The 16,885-nt window shown below is 38.3% G+C and overlaps 1 protein-coding gene across 1 annotated transcript; it reads left to right on the top strand.

Annotated features, from left to right (window-relative positions):
* Nucleotides 1–58: 58 nt before the first annotated feature.
* Nucleotides 59–12,794, top strand: rbp1.1 (retinol binding protein 1, cellular, tandem duplicate 1). Its single transcript, XM_066681087.1, has 4 exons — nt 59–264; nt 1,173–1,351; nt 10,872–10,973; nt 12,165–12,794. The coding sequence occupies exons 1-4, from the start codon at nt 192–194 to the stop codon at nt 12,213–12,215; spliced, it is 405 nt and encodes a 134-aa protein (XP_066537184.1). The 5' UTR covers nt 59–191; the 3' UTR covers nt 12,216–12,794.
* Nucleotides 12,795–16,885: the final 4,091 nt, after the last annotated feature.

Below are 16,885 nucleotides of genomic sequence, written 5' to 3'. Positions count from 1 at the left end.
AGGGAGAAAGTAGGAGGAGAGATGGGAGATGGAGTTTGAGTTGTTGGGTAATCTAAGTCACAAGTAATAGGATTAATATGGTGGTGTTGAAATTAGGGACTTTGTGAGCATTCCTCCACAAGCGGCCATCGAAAAACGTTTCTGGATACTTGTAGAGCACAGAAGTGAATACGATTTAAAAAGGTGTAAAAATGCCAGGGCTTTACCATGGTTTCTGGAAAATGATCAGCAATGAGAACTTTGAAGAGTACCTGAAAGCTCTTGGTAAGTAATGTTTCTGCTTTATCTCACTGTTTAAAAGACCAGCTTAGGGACTTTTAAGTTGAAATTTTCATGATTTACTCATTTGTTTTGTTCCATATTAAAATATCAAAATATCTAAATAATAACATGGTTAAGAGGTAAAGGCATCCAGATTATTCTAATGTCAAAAGCTCCATTCTGGAGAGACAGAGATTCAGATGTCTTCACAGTGGTGGTGATAGTAACCAGACGTCTGATGACTTTAATGCATTTAAAAGGTACAAGATATTGCCTAAAATGAGATAAGGTTTTACTGTAGTTCTGAGGTCAACTCAAGGCAAAAAATAGCTGTACACCATTCAGCCACAAGATTAAAACCAGTGACAGGTGGTGAATTGTATGGATTTTCTGATTACAATTGCACACATTAAGTACCTGTACCTATTACTGGTTTTAAACTTATGGCTGATTAATGTGTATATAAAACATTAGACACCCTTTTTCATTTTAAGTCACAACATTGCAGATGTAATTTTCAAGTCTTTATAATCTCCATAGAGATTCATGAAAAATATTGTATACTCTGGAGCATCTGCACATGAGTTTAAGATCGATGTTCTCAATGTGACATGTTGGCTAGAGGGATATAAAACAATGGGTGATGGACATCTATCCAGAAGTAATCATCCCACATCAGTACATGTTCAAATTAATCCTCTCATGGCGAAATGCCATCAAATCCTCACAGCAAAATATTCCAGTAGCGGTACTAATACCATACATTTCAGAAAAAATATCAATGACTCATAAGTTTTGAGTACTCAAACAAAGAAAAAAAAAATATATATATATATACATATACTTGCGTTGTCCTCATAGTGCATTATCAACTGTAACTGTAAATCACAACTCTGTTTCAACTCTGGTAGATGTAAACATCGCCGTGAGGAAAATAGCCACCTTGGTGTTCTGCGACAAAGACATCAACCAAAATGGTGACCACTTCATCATCAGAACATTCAGCCCCTTTCGGAGCTACACCATGGAGTTCAACATCGGCCAGGAGTTTGAGGAACATTTGAAAGGAATCGACGACAGGAAATGTCTGGTATGTGTATGACATGGCAAAATCTCATATCTCCAAAAACATGCATTTAAAGTAGTAGTTTCAAAACAAACAAAAATATGGTCGTAACTTATAATGTAAGCTAATTTCAAACCATTTTGGACCTTTTCTATTGCTCCATTCCTTGTGAGAGTCTCACCCAATGCAAATGTCAGTGTCAACAAATGAGAAATGGTACATTTAAAAAAATAGATACAAAAAAATGTTACATTGTGTTCCGAATGTAACAATTTGCAAAGTTTATTGTACATTAATGTAATGTTTTCCAGCAGTTGTGGACCTTTTTTATTGGACAGTTTTTCATAATGTTGTTTTAACAGTTAAATGCCAAATGAAGTTTTCCAATGGTCAAAAATGAGCAAGAAAAATACTAGGTTTTCATTATAACCACATCAACATATATATTTAATAACACACATTAAAAATAGGAACAAAATCAGATGCTCTGGAGCAGCTGCACAACAGCTTACAGTCCTCATGCTTAAAGGCAATGTTAATGATTCTAAGGAAGTGCTGTTTTCTCTGGCTTGTTTACGTTTAGAAGCTCCATGCCTTTTAAGGTGGAATAGTATGTTTGAGTAAAAATTGACTGTTGTTTGTATGTGGCTGAAGTTGAACTTTGAATGATCTGAAATGAAACTCATTTGTAACATTTATTAAGTTTCGTTCTGTGTTTCGCAAAAAACAGGTCAGGAATAGAGCAATATCCTCATCTCACTTCATGCTTTTCAAAGTTTAGGGGTCTCTTCGCTGTCTAAGCAACTCCAGATGCCGTTTCTCTGCTGTGAGCAGAGCGAGAGTCCAGTTTCCAGGTTGCAAAAGACTGGAGAGCAGCAAACAGTGAGGAAACATCTGAGGTTTATAAGAAGTTGGGGTTTTTTTATATTTATTTAATTTTTTATCGTGAATATTGCCTTTAAATGGCACCTATTGGTCAGTCATCTAAATTCCACAGAAATTAAATGGAAGCAGCCATTGACTGCAGTGTAAAGTAGACGTGTAGCTTGTTTTAAACGTTGGTGGTGCCACGACGTGAAAATGAGGGTGGAATGTGTACTGTATAAGCAGGCAATGAAAAACTGTTATTAAAACGAGCATGAGGATGAATTATGCCACTAACGCTATTTATTCTATGCTAATCATACTATTCCACCAGGCAATACATAAAACACAGTGCCCAAAGCATGTGATAGACTGGACCCCCACCTCTAGAATAGCTTTCATCAAGTATCAGCTCATCTTAATGAAAATGTAACAAGTAACTGCAGGGTGAAATGAATGGGCAGGTTGTGAGCAATGTCTTTTAATAAAGCAGACAGTCCCTAATTTCCCATGGAATCCAACTGGATGAGACATGTAAAAGTCTCTGGACTTTACATCTGTAGTGAACATTGAGTGTGTGGTAATAAAATTTGGCTTGGGCTTTTTATTACGCTGTACACTAATCATACATCATATAATCACCCTCTTGTTTTTACACTCACTGTCCATTCTTTCAGCTCCACTGACTAGTTTTTAAACACTGTGTCCATTCACTCTCCACCTTGTGAGATACACCTACCCTGTTGGTCCACCTTGTAGATGTAAAGTCAGAGACAGTAGCTCATCTGTCACTGCACAGTGTGTGTTGGTCGTCCTCTAGTCCTTCATCAGTGACACAGGACGCTATCGGCTGGATGGTTTTGGTCGGTGGACTACTCTCGGTCCAGCAGTGACACTGAGGGGTTTAAAAACTCCAGCAGCACTGCTGTGTTATTCGGTTAAATGCGGAAAACAAAGTCCTCTGTGCGCAAGCACAGTGGCCAGTAAAGTAATTCTAATCTAACACACCATGAAGGATAATTTGAACACTGAGTTCAAATAATGTAGTAAATTAATAATACATAAAAATGGTAATGCATTTTTTTCTTTGGGCAGTGACTATATATTGAGTCAAATCAATACAATGAATACTTTCGGTTAAGGTTAGGTTAACTTTATTGCTATGCCTGTGGAGCACTTTGTTGTGCTCAGCATGCCCCAGTTCCACCACCCCACTGTCACACACACACACAAAAATACATAGCATTCAAAATAACAATAACAGCAGGGACAAATGAGTCTTTAAACTTATTAGTCCTGCACCTTGGCAGAATAAATCTGCACCCAGATGGAAACAACCTGAACTCACTGAACAAAGGATGACTGGGGTCAGCAAGAATTAACTGGGCCTACTTTATAGCTCGGTCTCTGTAAGCTTGCAAGAGATCATTAAAATTTGTGCCTGCGATTTTACTGGATATTTTTACCACTCAATCTATTGCTATTTTTTCAAGAAAAGTGTCTCAAACCAAGAAATGAGAGAAAAAGTAATGGTAGATTGAAAAAAAAACAAGAATAAAACCTTCTCATAAAAGGGAAGTCAACTCCTTAGTAAAACTCTTGAGGTTTATATAAAAGTAAATGTGCTGGTGGGCCTTTGTGTGTACAGCGGCAGTATTTGGTTGGAAATTTTACTTGCCATGGTGCTCAAACACATGCATGGTGCTGAAACACATGGCCTTGCCATAAACAGCAGGGGGAATAAAGGTAGGCTTCCTCCTAAAATCAATTATTATTTCCTTTGTTTTGGGCAAATTTATGTCAAATAATGAATATTTACACCAGTCAACTATGTCATATGACACATGACCAACATCAGTTTCATCATCACCTAGCAAAGAAACAATTACAGAGGCATTTTCAAACTTTGTAATATGTTCCCCCTCATAGTGACACTGACACTCACTGGCAAAGAAAAACTAATAAAAGTGGTGAAAAAACACACCCCTGAAGAGAACTGGCAGAAGAAAGGACTGATTTAATACATTCATTCATTCATTCATGGTTTCTAACTGCTCATCCAGTTCAAAGTCGCAGTGGGTCTGGAACCTACCCGGAATCACTGGGTGCAAGGTGAGTGACAAACCCTGGAGGGGGTGCCACACATTCAGTATAAATTATATCATTTTAAATTAAAGGAAATCTAAATTGTAATTCATGAATTTGTGTTACTTTTCTTTTTTGTAACTGACATATTTTGACACATTCTGTTTTTTGTTATGTTTTATTAATAATTTAAGCCAAATTTAATGTGTTTTTACATTAAATCAGGCAGCTCAGAGAACTTAATTTGTGTCAGAATAGTGGCAAAAAAAATACACATGACCATTATATACACAGGGTACAGTATACGGGGTCAAATGTCGAAGGGCACCCTTTTGTTTCTTTGATATGCTACATGACCCCTTCCCATTGGAAAAACTTGCCCTTGATCCATCATGGCGGCTTTCAAGGTTGTGGTCATGTTCTGGACGTAGCCTGTAAGATAGGCTACTTATTGTGTACAAACCTAGATAGTGTTGTACCAGTCAAGACCAAACAATTTAGAGAGAAAAGGCTTGCTCCATGGTACAGTGACAGCACGCGTGCATTAAAACTGGCTGCTCGTAACCATGAACGTAAATGGAGACACACAAAACTAGAATGTTTCCGAATTGCATGGCAGCACAGCCTCACCGACTACAAACATGCCTTATCTAAAGCCAAATCACAGTACATCTCTTCCCTTATAGAAAACAACAAAGACAACCCTAGATTCCTTTTTAGCGCTGTATCAAATCTAATTGGAAACAAAAAGGAAATCAACCCCATTGTTCCCTCTGATTTCTGTAGCAATGACTTTATGAGGTTTTTTAATGATAAAATTGCTTGCATTCGCCTCAAAATCCAAAATCAGTCCAAAGTCACATCGGCTCTCGTAGATGAACCCCCTGCCAGCTCTGAGGTGCACTTAGACTACTTGAATTCTGTCGATGAAAATGACTTGCTTAGTTTAATTAGCTCATCTAAATCAACTACATGCTTACTGGATCCTGTACCAACACAATTATTTAAACAAATTTTACCTAAAGTCATTAGACCATTGCTCACAATAATAAACTCATCCCTCAACATTGGATTTGTACCAAAACCTCTGAAACTAGCGGTAATCAAACCAATTATTAAAAAACCCAATCTTGACCCTCTTGTACTCGCAAACTACAGGCCAATATCAAACCTCCCTTTTATTGCTAAGATTCTAGAAAAAGTCGTGTCACAGCAGTTGTGCTCTTACCTACAAAACAATGACATTCATGACATTTTTCAATCTGGATTTAGACCAAATCACAGCACAGAAACGGCTCTAACAAGAGTAACTAATGACTTACTCCTTTCACATGATAAGAGCTATATCTCTATTCTGGTGCTGCTTGACCTTAGTGCAGCATTTGATACCATAGATCATGTGATGCTTCTTGATAGGCTGGAAAATCTGGTAGGAATAAAAGGATCTGCCCTCTCTTGGTTCAGATCTTATTTATCCGATCGTTACCAATTTGTTTATCTGAATAATAAATCCTCTAATCATACTTTAGTTAAATATGGTGTCCCACAAGGATCAGTGCTTGGCCCTGTATTGTTCACACTCTACATGCTGCCACTGGGTAGACTAATCCGTAAGCATGGTATTCAATTCCACTGTTATGCTGATGACACACAACTGTATATATCAGCCAAACCCAATGATGTTGCTTGTCTACGTAAAATAACAGAATGTCTAACTGAAATTAAAGACTGGATGATGCAAAACTTTCTCATGTTAAATTCTGATAAAACTGAGGTCTTGTTACTAGGTACAGATACTCAGATACATTCACTCAGAAATGCTGCTATTAATCTTGATAGTTCAACAGTAAAACACAATGCCATCATTAAAAACTTAGGTGTAGCCTTTGATTCGACTCTCACATTTGATACCCACATATCCAATACAGTCAAAACCGCCTTCTTCCACCTACGCAATATTGCCAAAATTCGGCATATTTTATCATTAAAAGATGCAGAGAAACTAGTGCATGCTTTTATAACTTCACGTCGAGACTACTGCAATGCGCTCCTGGCAGGGAGCTTGTGCAAAGCGTTACACAAGCTTCAGTTAGTTCAAAATGCAGCAGCCAGGGTGCTCACTAGAGCTAGAAAATTTGAACATATCACCCCAGTTCTCTCGTCCCTACACTGGCTACCTGTAAAATTTCGCATTGACTATAAAATACTCCTCTTAGCTTATAAATCTCTAAACAGTTTAGGCCCGCAGTATCTTACTGAACTTCTCATACCTTATCGCCCGTCACGTACACTTCGTTCACAGGATGCCCATCTACTCTTTGTTCCTCGCATTAAGAAAAACACAGCAGGAGGAAGAGCCTTTTCTCACAAAGCTCCTCAACTCTGGAATAGCCTTCCGGTTACTGTTCGGGGCTCAGACACACTCTCAATCTTTAAATCTAGATTAAAAACCTACCTTTTCAAACAAGCTTTTGGTTAATCACTCACCTTCAGGTTACTCCTTCTATATTGGTGTTCGGGCTGGTTTTCATATTATCACTGTTCTGTATTAATCCTGTCATATCACCATAGCTACAGCATTCTTAGTTAGCTTTGTAGTAACTGCCAACAACGCTGTCTGTCGCTGGGTTCTCTTGCCTGACCAGTGGAAGCTTTTTTCGCAGGACAAATTTCCCCGTTCTTTACCATGACCCTACTAACCTTTTGTATTTTTATTTGTTCCCTTTGTCTGGCTTTCTTTCTCCTGTCTCTCTCTCATGCTTTGAGATGTCCTGCTGCTCTCCAGGTTTTGCCCTGATCCAGCCCGTGTCCTGTACAAGATCCTGGCCTTGCTAAGACTCATACATCACTAATATCATCATCCTCACCATTTTCATTTCTACTTCTCCATCATCACTAATATACTACATTTATATTACTATAACCCCTTCACTTTTACTTCTGTTCTCTATTGTGTCTCCGGTGTCGACCCGAGGAGGATGGGTTCCCCGTATGAGTCTTGGTTCCTTCCAAGGTTTCTTCCTCGTGTGCTGAGGGAGTTTTTCCTTGCCACTGTTGCCCCTGGCTTGCTCATAGGAGGCTTGGACCCGGATCTCTGTAAAGCTGCTTTGTGACGACTTTTTGTTGTGAAAAGCGCTATATAAATAAAATTTGATTGATTGATTGATTGATAGGCATCCTCACCCATTACTTGCTACAGCATTCAGATAAAACATATCCTGCGAATCTTTGACTCACCCGGTACAAGTGTAACTTTGTAAATTTGTAATTATATATTAGTACTGACTTAGTACACATTTGTGGTTCCAAAATAATTTAAGTACATAACTATTTCAGCACAATTTAAGTACAGAGGAATGCTCTGGAGCAGCTGCAATTTCATCTAATGCTTTTCTTGGCAGGATATCCAAGCTGGGGCTGCATTGTTTTACCATTATCCACATGTTATATAAGATGTCCAAAAGTACTTGTAAGAAATTTTTGGACAGTAGAAAAACTGTGACCCTTAGTTCCTGTCACCTCAATTGTAAAGTGATTCTATGTTAATGTCCAATGGAAAAAAAAAAAAAAAAACACTATCCCCCAGTGTGGAGTTTAAGAGACACTTCTGGGGCAGCAGACAGTAGAATACAGCCCGGTAGTGGGAATCATATCAGTTTCTGTAAGCCCTGTACCTTTGCATACTCCCTTGGTATTTGGTTATTTTTAAACACACACACACACACACACACACACACTGTATCTGTGCATTGTTGGGACATTACATAGATTTCCAAACATTGTGTGGAGAATGACCTTTAACTTTTCCATAGTTTCTACTAACTTAACCCTAACCCTAAAACCTGCCTACACCTTAAAATGTAATTATTAACATAGTGGGGACCAGCTGGTTGTCCACACAACGAAAACAAGTCTCTGCAATGTGTGTAAACAGGTTATAGTCCTTATTATGTGATGTATTCTTGCCTAGTTTTGTCATCCTTGCCTGGACTAAACCTACTCCTGCATCAGCCATGCACAGCAGTATTAAAATAATTGAGAAGATTTGTAGGGCAGCGGGTTGGAATAATTTGGCAGTCTTTCAATGCTGCTTTATTCCTTATGTGGCCAAAGACAAAGAAATGCAAATTTGCCAGAACTCCGAATGCAGCATGTGACAGTCTTTCACAATGATTATCCCACTGCGCTGTTAAGAACTGCAGTTTTAATATGCAAGTCTTTTCTTGTAAATGGGAAACCATCATTTTCAAGCGAGTACAAACCTTCAATTCCAAATCACACTAAATCTGGGTGGGAACTTGGGTAGAAAATCCTGAATTTATCCTCTATTTTTCACTTGCTTTTATCTAAACTTATACTACATTGGCAAACATTTGATGATACCAACTGGGAAGGCTTTGGATCAGATGTTGAATCATAGCTGTGAGGATATGATGGCTGCTCATAACATATTGATGCCATGATTGTTTTTGGATCACAGATGCTGCCCAGCTCATACGAAATGTATACAATGGTACCATATCACACCTGAAGATGCACTTCCACTGGTCCCACACTCAAAGCTGGGATGCTTATGAGCATCGGCTATAAAGTGTAGGAACAACCACAGTAGGGACTTTATATATATATATATATATATATATATATATATATCTCATATGCAGCACAGAAGGCCAACACCTTTCTGCATTAGGGAGTAAAAGATCCCACTGTGTTGCATAATGAGAACCACATTAGCATTTTCATCATAGGATCTAATGGAAAACTCCAATGCATTTCTCTGCTCCTGTGACCGAACCTGTGAGTTATTCATGCACAGGTTGTGTACAAGCTTCAGGAATCATGTTATTTTGCTCATGAATGTAAGAGACTACAGAGACAAGCCATGTGTTGTTATGTCTCATTTTCTTCAGGTTTACAGGGTAAATAACCTGATCCCGTTGTCCCTGTGCTCTGAGAGTGGAACAGAGTCTTGGAGGATAACATATTATCATCAATGTCTGCCCAAATTATTTCTCTGATTTGGCTTGTAGTTAAATAAAGTAGTTCTCCTTGTTTGAAAGTGTGAACGATTAGTGAGAGATGTTTCCATGCCACAATGAAACCAAGACTGACTCTACACTCTCTGTAGGGCACAGTGTAGGTCACAATGAAATAATTTCTGTTATATGTCAAAACTAATATTTAGTCAGCTGTAAAGTTGATGTTTCCCAGTTGAATTAGTGTCTAATTACTGTACGGGTGCAATATTATTTGTTTTATTATCTGTTATATATGCAGGGGGTATGATGCTAGCTGTGACACAACCCACGTGCCTCTAATGACTGACACAGACTAACAGAGCTCTGTTTACAAAATGAGACACAGATAAATGGGTCAGGGATCCATACTTATATTTCTTTCAATTCAAACGTCTAAATGAGTTCTAAAAGTGCTGAAAGAAATAATAAAACAATTTAAACTTCACAGTTCAGTGTGTGTTGTATCACTGCCACTCCATTTTGTGGCATCTTGTCACCCTCATTCATTTTTTGTCATAGAGACATCCAGCATAGAGTCATGGTTCCAAATATGGTCTTGTTACTGACCTCAGAACGTCGCCAACAGCTTTGGTGGTCTGTTTGTCTTCCCTTCCTTTCTTTCATTCTTTATTCCTTGCGCTTGGAGGAACTCTGCATTAGTAAGAGTGTATGATGACCTTCTCTTTTTGGGCCTGGTGAGAAGTGACAGTGTTGTCAGAGCAGCTTTGTTCTGGTGATTCAGACGGCCACGCTGGTATCTCCTCCCTAAAGGCCAAGCTTTGTTCGCACTCATTCACTGTGTCGGCTGGAAATGGCCTGTGAAATCATTCTCTAGGCCTCGGTTAATGACTAACAGCAGCTCCACAGCAGAATGAAATGCCAGTCAGCATTGGGCATCATACTTGAGGAGGCTCCATCACCCAGGCTGTCTTGAATCACTTCCTTCTTGCTGCTCACTGCTATCCTACTTGCCATAGCATGTAATTGGAAGGAAGATCCATTGGTTCTGGGCATGCCTTAATTCTCTGAATTTTCCTGGCTTCGCTCTGAGTCCGGCTGTTGTCGCTTATTTCCTCTTTGGGTTTTGACTACTGCTGTTAATATTAACACATGTGATTAATCTGGAAACTATAACGTTATTTTTTTTGTACATAATCATTTTACCAGATTTGGCTACAACTTCCTTTCATAATTCACTTGATTTGCAGAGCCTAGTGACGTGATTTTAGGTGATGTGTTTGATATTAACTTGCTCCCTGAAACTTTTACTCAGCAAATTAAGAGATTCTAATTCAAATATCATAAAACGACTCTGAAAAGTAAAAAAAAAACAAAAGGGTTTTTTCTCACTTTTGTGCGTACCACGTAACACATTTATTTGTATTATCTAGTATTATCTCCAACAAAAAACAAGGACAGTTGTAACTTGTGATTAATCATGATTAATCACAGACTGTCATTATAAATGAATTGACACCACTAATTTTGACATATGCCTTTCTTTTGTGTGATGTATTAGTCAGTAAGTAAACATAATAACTACTCTATGTTCCTGCACATTTTGATTCCATTAGACAACCGTGACCTGGGATGGGGAGAGGCTGGAATGTGTGCAGAAAGGTGAGATAGAGGGCAGGGGTTGGACCCACTGGATTGACGGTAACGAGCTGCATGTGGTAAGTATGTTTTCCTCAACATTATGTTTATGAATTACTATCAAAGCTGTAAATATTAACATAAATGAATTATTTAATTTTGTGTAATCAATCACATTCAGGTCTTTAACTTGAACTGGCACATTTACTCTAATTTTTCACATATGCTAATCATGTTAAGACATAATTAGCCATAGCATAATGTTACTTCATTGTTTTTCCACTCATTGTTCATTAAATCAGCTGGGCAGCCGTGGCCTGGTGTTTAGGGAACTGGGCTTGTAACAGGAGAATAGTCCACCAACCAAAAGTATCCAGGCATTTTTTTTAATAGTGTGTCCACTCACTTTTCTACACCCTGTCCACCAATACAGTCCACCTTGTTAAAAGTAAAGTCAGAGATAGTAGCTCACAGTTTGTGTTTGTCATCTTCTAGTCCTTTACCAGTGGACACAGGACACTGCCCACAGGATGCTGTTGACTGGATACTTTTGTTTGGTGGACTATCCTCAAATGAGCAGTAAAAATGTCTCATCAACTTGTACCAGTGCAACACACACCAAAACATCAGGGTCACTGCAGTGCTGAGAATGTTTCACCGTCCAAATCATACTTGCTCTGTGATGGTCCTGTGGAGATCCTGACCACAGGGTGAAAGGGCACTAATGAAGTATGCAGAATCACAGATGCACTACCATCTGTAAGTGTAGAACTAGCTCTTTGCCTGGAAATCCAGAAAATGACATACTTGTTTCAGCAGGGACAGTCCATTAAATATGAAAATATCTCGGGGTCTCTAGGGCCTTGTTTGAGAAGCACCGCTTTGGATTGGCAGTTTTAGTGGCACATAATAAAAATCTAGTGATAATAGCTCCTTGTTTATTGCTATTGATGTTCCTTAGATGAGACACTGCAGACACGGGAGCAATAATAAACCAATTAGCTCTGGTTTGCATCATAATTACGCGTTTCAAATGCTACAAAACAACAATGAAATTGAGCTGTTGACTGTCTGAAGGGCTGGAAGGCTAACAACAGATGTTAGACTTCAGCTGTGTCAATGTTCACGCTGCAATATTGTCGAACGTCTCAACCTACTTTGACGTAACTGACACCTGCTGGCTGAGTGAAGTGGAAACAATGGCAGGAAATACCAATGAGCTGCGATCTGTTTACGGTCTTTGTTTATCTGATGTGCTTTTTGAAATGCAGGAGATGAAAGCACGAGGGGCCGTGTGCAAGCAGGTCTACAAGAGAACCTGAACGGGTCTAGCATCCCCTGGTGGAGAAGCATGAGACACAACCAACCTCAAGATTGATGGAGACACTTATTCATTTATCTATCCAATCCTTGAGCCCTTATCCATTCATCTGTTGATTCTTTCATTCTGCTTCTTTGTTCTAAATATGTGTAAGGTGTGTTTAACTTTGATCCTCAAACCATGTTATTAAAAGCTTGCTTTGCTGCAGTCCTGTTAGATGTACTGCAGTGATAACTGTCCTTTAGAAGCTGGAAACTAGGCCTGTCACAATAGCTATTTTTGTGGTCGATATATTGTCCAAGGAATAATTGCGATATAAGGTATATTTTATTCCACTGATATAATTATACTATTATATTGGATTAATTATACAATTATGATGACAGGCCTATTGGTAATGTATGCAAGAATGTATTTGTACAAAAAAGATGGAGAATATAATGTGTTCATCCCAGAGAACCTAGAGATAATACCTCAAATTAATGAAAGAATGAAAGGAAGGAGAAGGATAGTAGTATAGAAGTCTTGATAGATGAGCACAATGTTTTCTCCTCTGTCTGCTGCATGAGTGGCTCAGTGAACGAAATCAACAGAATAAAGCAAGAAGTAAGAAGTATGTTTTACTTCATACTTTGTCTTTCAAGTGCACTCATATCACTTGTTTGGGTTTGCCAGACTGCCATCATCTCTTAAACTTTGAAAAGCACCCCCTTGTCAAACAATGAATTGTTAAATGTGAGTGAGAAAGTGAAAATTGAGTTTCATGAGGTGTCTTGTACATTACAATCACACCAACCATCCACTGAAAACATATTTAAAGTTGAACTATAACATAAGCATGGCACGTTTGGGGAATTGGAGACCTCTCTGGTGGAAATATGTAATTGCATACATGGTGTGTAAGAACAGTTTGGAATGTAGGCTGTGCTGTTTCTATTTTTCCAGAGTGGATATTTCTGGGATTATTTTGGATAATTGCAGGCTCAATCCTGTTTCAGAGAACTGGGAATAAATGACTAACCTTACATTTGTGAGAAAAACAGAGCCAACTTCCATACTGCATGATTTCCAACCTGACCAGGTGTCAGACACAGTACCGAGGTCAGTCCACCAAGGGACAAGATGATTCTATAGCAAAAGGCCACTCTGCACCACTAGGCCATAAGTTGCAAGATGGATCCCAGCCACAGTTGTGCCGTCAGAGATATGAGACCAAACAGAACAAATTAATAGCTATGTGGGAAGAACAATAAAGTGCAGACATAGACGTTCACAAGTCAGAGTCAAGTCTTTAGGCTCCAAGTCGAGTCTCAAGTCAAAATTTACATACATAAAATTTTAAATGGGAAGTATAGTGTAAACAAACTGCTTATGTGTTTGGGTTAAAAGAAAAACAAAACAAATACAACCCATAAAGGTATAATGTGATAACAGAGCAAGCTACAAACATTATCAATTTTGTTCACTGTAGCATGTATTTTAATAAGTCGTGTATAATAATTATGTCAAACCAGAGTAAACTGAGGGTAAGGAGATGAAAAAGAATCCTATATCGCTGGAATGAAGGCTAAGCTTCTAGGTCAAACTAAAGAGACCTCTCTGGTAGTGTTTTCAGACACCTTAAGACGTTTGATGTGGTGGATGTGTTTAATTTGTTTCCCACGTTTGTTGCAAATTGCCACATATATACCAGTGGTCCTCCCACTAAAGTCATGCTACACTGCTGTTTACACTTTGCTCACTGATATTGCGCTCATGGATGCAAAAAGGGGCTGTGTCTCAATTAAATAAACTGCATACACAGAGCAAGAGACAGAAAATTTGTCAAGCTTCTGTGTGCTGCTTTTTGATGGTGATAGAGAGATGTTTATGTTTACGTGTTATTTTTTGAGTCAAAGTTGAATCAGGAGTCATTAGAGATGAGTTCCCAGTCGAGTCTTAAGTCTCTTTGTATGTTCTACTCATAATCGAGTTGTTAACTCTAGTGCCCACCTCTGACCGCAGGTGACTGCCAATTCGCCTTCAGTAAGAACCCGATTTCAGGACATTGTTCATCTGGACATATAGGCCAACAACTGCTCCAATTTTGGCTGAATGGAGTTAATTTGGAAAGTAATCGGCTAACGTTAGCTAATTAGCCAGCTAATTTTTTCTATAGCAACTTCACATTTGTATTACACTTATCACTTACATTACATTATAAATTATAAATAATACATTATAAATGTAACTTTAAATTCCACATCTATTTATCTGGCTGGCTATTTTGGTCAACATAAGTTTGCCACCTCTGTAACCCAAGGAATGTTTATTTTTTGTCCTAGCTTATTGTCTGTGGTTTTCGCATTTTAGCTAGCTGAGATATCTCTTATTTTACATTCACAAAAATTTGCACTGTTAGCCATGCCCCTATTGATGATTCTCAGGTAACCAGCCTATCACTTTGAGGCTGTGTGTGTGACGGAGGTCTGAAAAAAAATGCTAAATTTGACCCTACACCTCAGAAAGACTATTTCAAACTTTAAAGTGCGACATGCTGTAGTGACTTGTTCCTTTGACTCAGTAATGACACTTTTTTTTTATTCTAATAAAGAAATCTTACACAGTGTAGCTTTATATAGTGATAAAAATACAGGCCCTTCATATAAGAAAAACTGACCATGAACAAGCAAATACTGTATGTGTGTGTGGTATTCAACAGCTCTTTTCAGCAGCCCACATGCATGTATGGTACATAGAATCCAAGTCAAGGTCGTATCCTCACCAATTACTGCAACCATGTTCCTCACTCGACAATTACAAGAATGTAAGACTACATGGTTTTGCAGAGTGCTCAGCGGCATGTAACAGAACAGAGCTTGCACGTGACCCACACAGAGTGGTGGAGTGTGAATAATCAATATCCCACACATTGAGCCTTCCTGAGGGTATTACTGTGGCCTCTATTCACTCTGCTTCTCCAGCAAGTGCCAAAAGAGGGCCATTTTGACTGTAGGGACCTAACTGCCAAGCTAGGTTTTCACATTTACAGTGAGGTCTGTATAGACATTGCTTCTTCAAAGCGATCTTTGTCTTCTAACTACACTGTAAAGCACTAAATATATTTTTAAAAAAAAACATTTTTTTCTGTTTTTAATTTGTAAGCAATTAAGGCCACTGAGTTTGCAATGAATTACAGGCGACACATTTTATACACACACACACACACACATATATATCTTTCGTTCAGTGTGTGATCTAGAGCCTACCAACCCACACATAAGATCAAGTCAGAAAAGAATGGATTAAACAAACCGTTCTGATTTTGCTCCAATTCTGATGTTAAGTGCAGAGACTTTGTAAATCTCTGCCCCCTTGTTTGAGTCTCTCCAATCACATCGCTGGAACCTGCTTTTATGTGAGAGCAAAAGGATGAAGTTTAACAGAGCAAAACACAATGAGTAGGGAGTAAAGTAGCTGCACTAAGTTAAAACATCAAAAACAAGTATGGAGAAGAAAGAGAAGAGAGACAAAATGACTAAAACAAGAGCTTTCACTCCTCACTGCCGTGCACTCAGGGTCGGAGTGAACAGCGAGCAGCTCATTATCATTTAAATAAACAGCCGCTGAAACTGGGTTGTTTAGACAGGGGTAGAACAATGCTGTATTGTTTGATCCTTGTGTTATTTTGACCTAATACCCCAGAATTGTGTTTCTGAAAGTGATTATTCTTTTTTTTTTATATATATATATATAAAGCAACTCTCAAAATAGTAGAACCACTTATGGTTCATAGGACGGGTCCTGAACCTATGTTTAAAATATTTTAGTACAGAATCAGGTGTCAGTATATTACTGTTTCATAATGTGAAACCGATATTTACATTTTATTTATTGTTTTCCTTACTTATAAATAAATATGTATAAATGTAAATAGAAATAAATTATATAAAAGCAATATAAAATAATAAAAAACAATTCATATACTTTACATTTTACAGTTAAACATATGCAAAAATAGCCACCTTAAAATACTAATCACCATATTAAAACCTTGCTTGTAACATGTTTAAAACATTTTTTAAAACCTTTTTTTCTTGGAGGGGGGGTTTTTGACTTCTATTTCATCCAGAAATAGAAAATAGGTTTTGCAGTGCCATTGAAATGTGCTACTGAGTGGAGACAGAAATGAAACTGAATGGCACATTGAATGTGGAGTGGCTTTCAATGGCCCTCCCACCAGCCCAAAATGCCAGGCTTTCCTCGGCTGGATTTGGGTATTAGGCCTTTATACCCACAGTGAGCTAGTTGAACTTGGATTAGAGGTGATATACTAATATAAAACAAGCTTAAATCCAAGTGATTGTTTTTCCACAGTCAGGTGCAAGGCCATTTTTTAAAGTGATGGACACCATGGTGGAGAAATGCTACTTATGAGAAACCCCCTCTGCAGTTGTAAACCGGTCGATGAATTTGCAGGGATATTTTTTATCCACATGGATTTTAAAACGAAAAATATGAAATATGTTTGGGTTTTTTTTCATTGAACAGCAGTATAACACCCTGTTCATGGCCATGAAAACACACACACCCATACATACACTTAAGATTAGGTGCAGTGAACATAAACATACACATTTTCATTGGCAGGCAGCCACCTCAGAGCCTATGGACCAGGTGAAAATTCAGTGT

Source organism: Hoplias malabaricus, chromosome 9, assembly GCF_029633855.1.
Source record: "Hoplias malabaricus isolate fHopMal1 chromosome 9, fHopMal1.hap1, whole genome shotgun sequence".
Taxonomy (NCBI): Eukaryota; Metazoa; Chordata; class Actinopteri; order Characiformes; family Erythrinidae; genus Hoplias; species Hoplias malabaricus.
The sequence above is the reverse complement of the archived record's forward strand: the minus strand, read 5'-3'. Positions and strand labels throughout refer to the sequence as shown.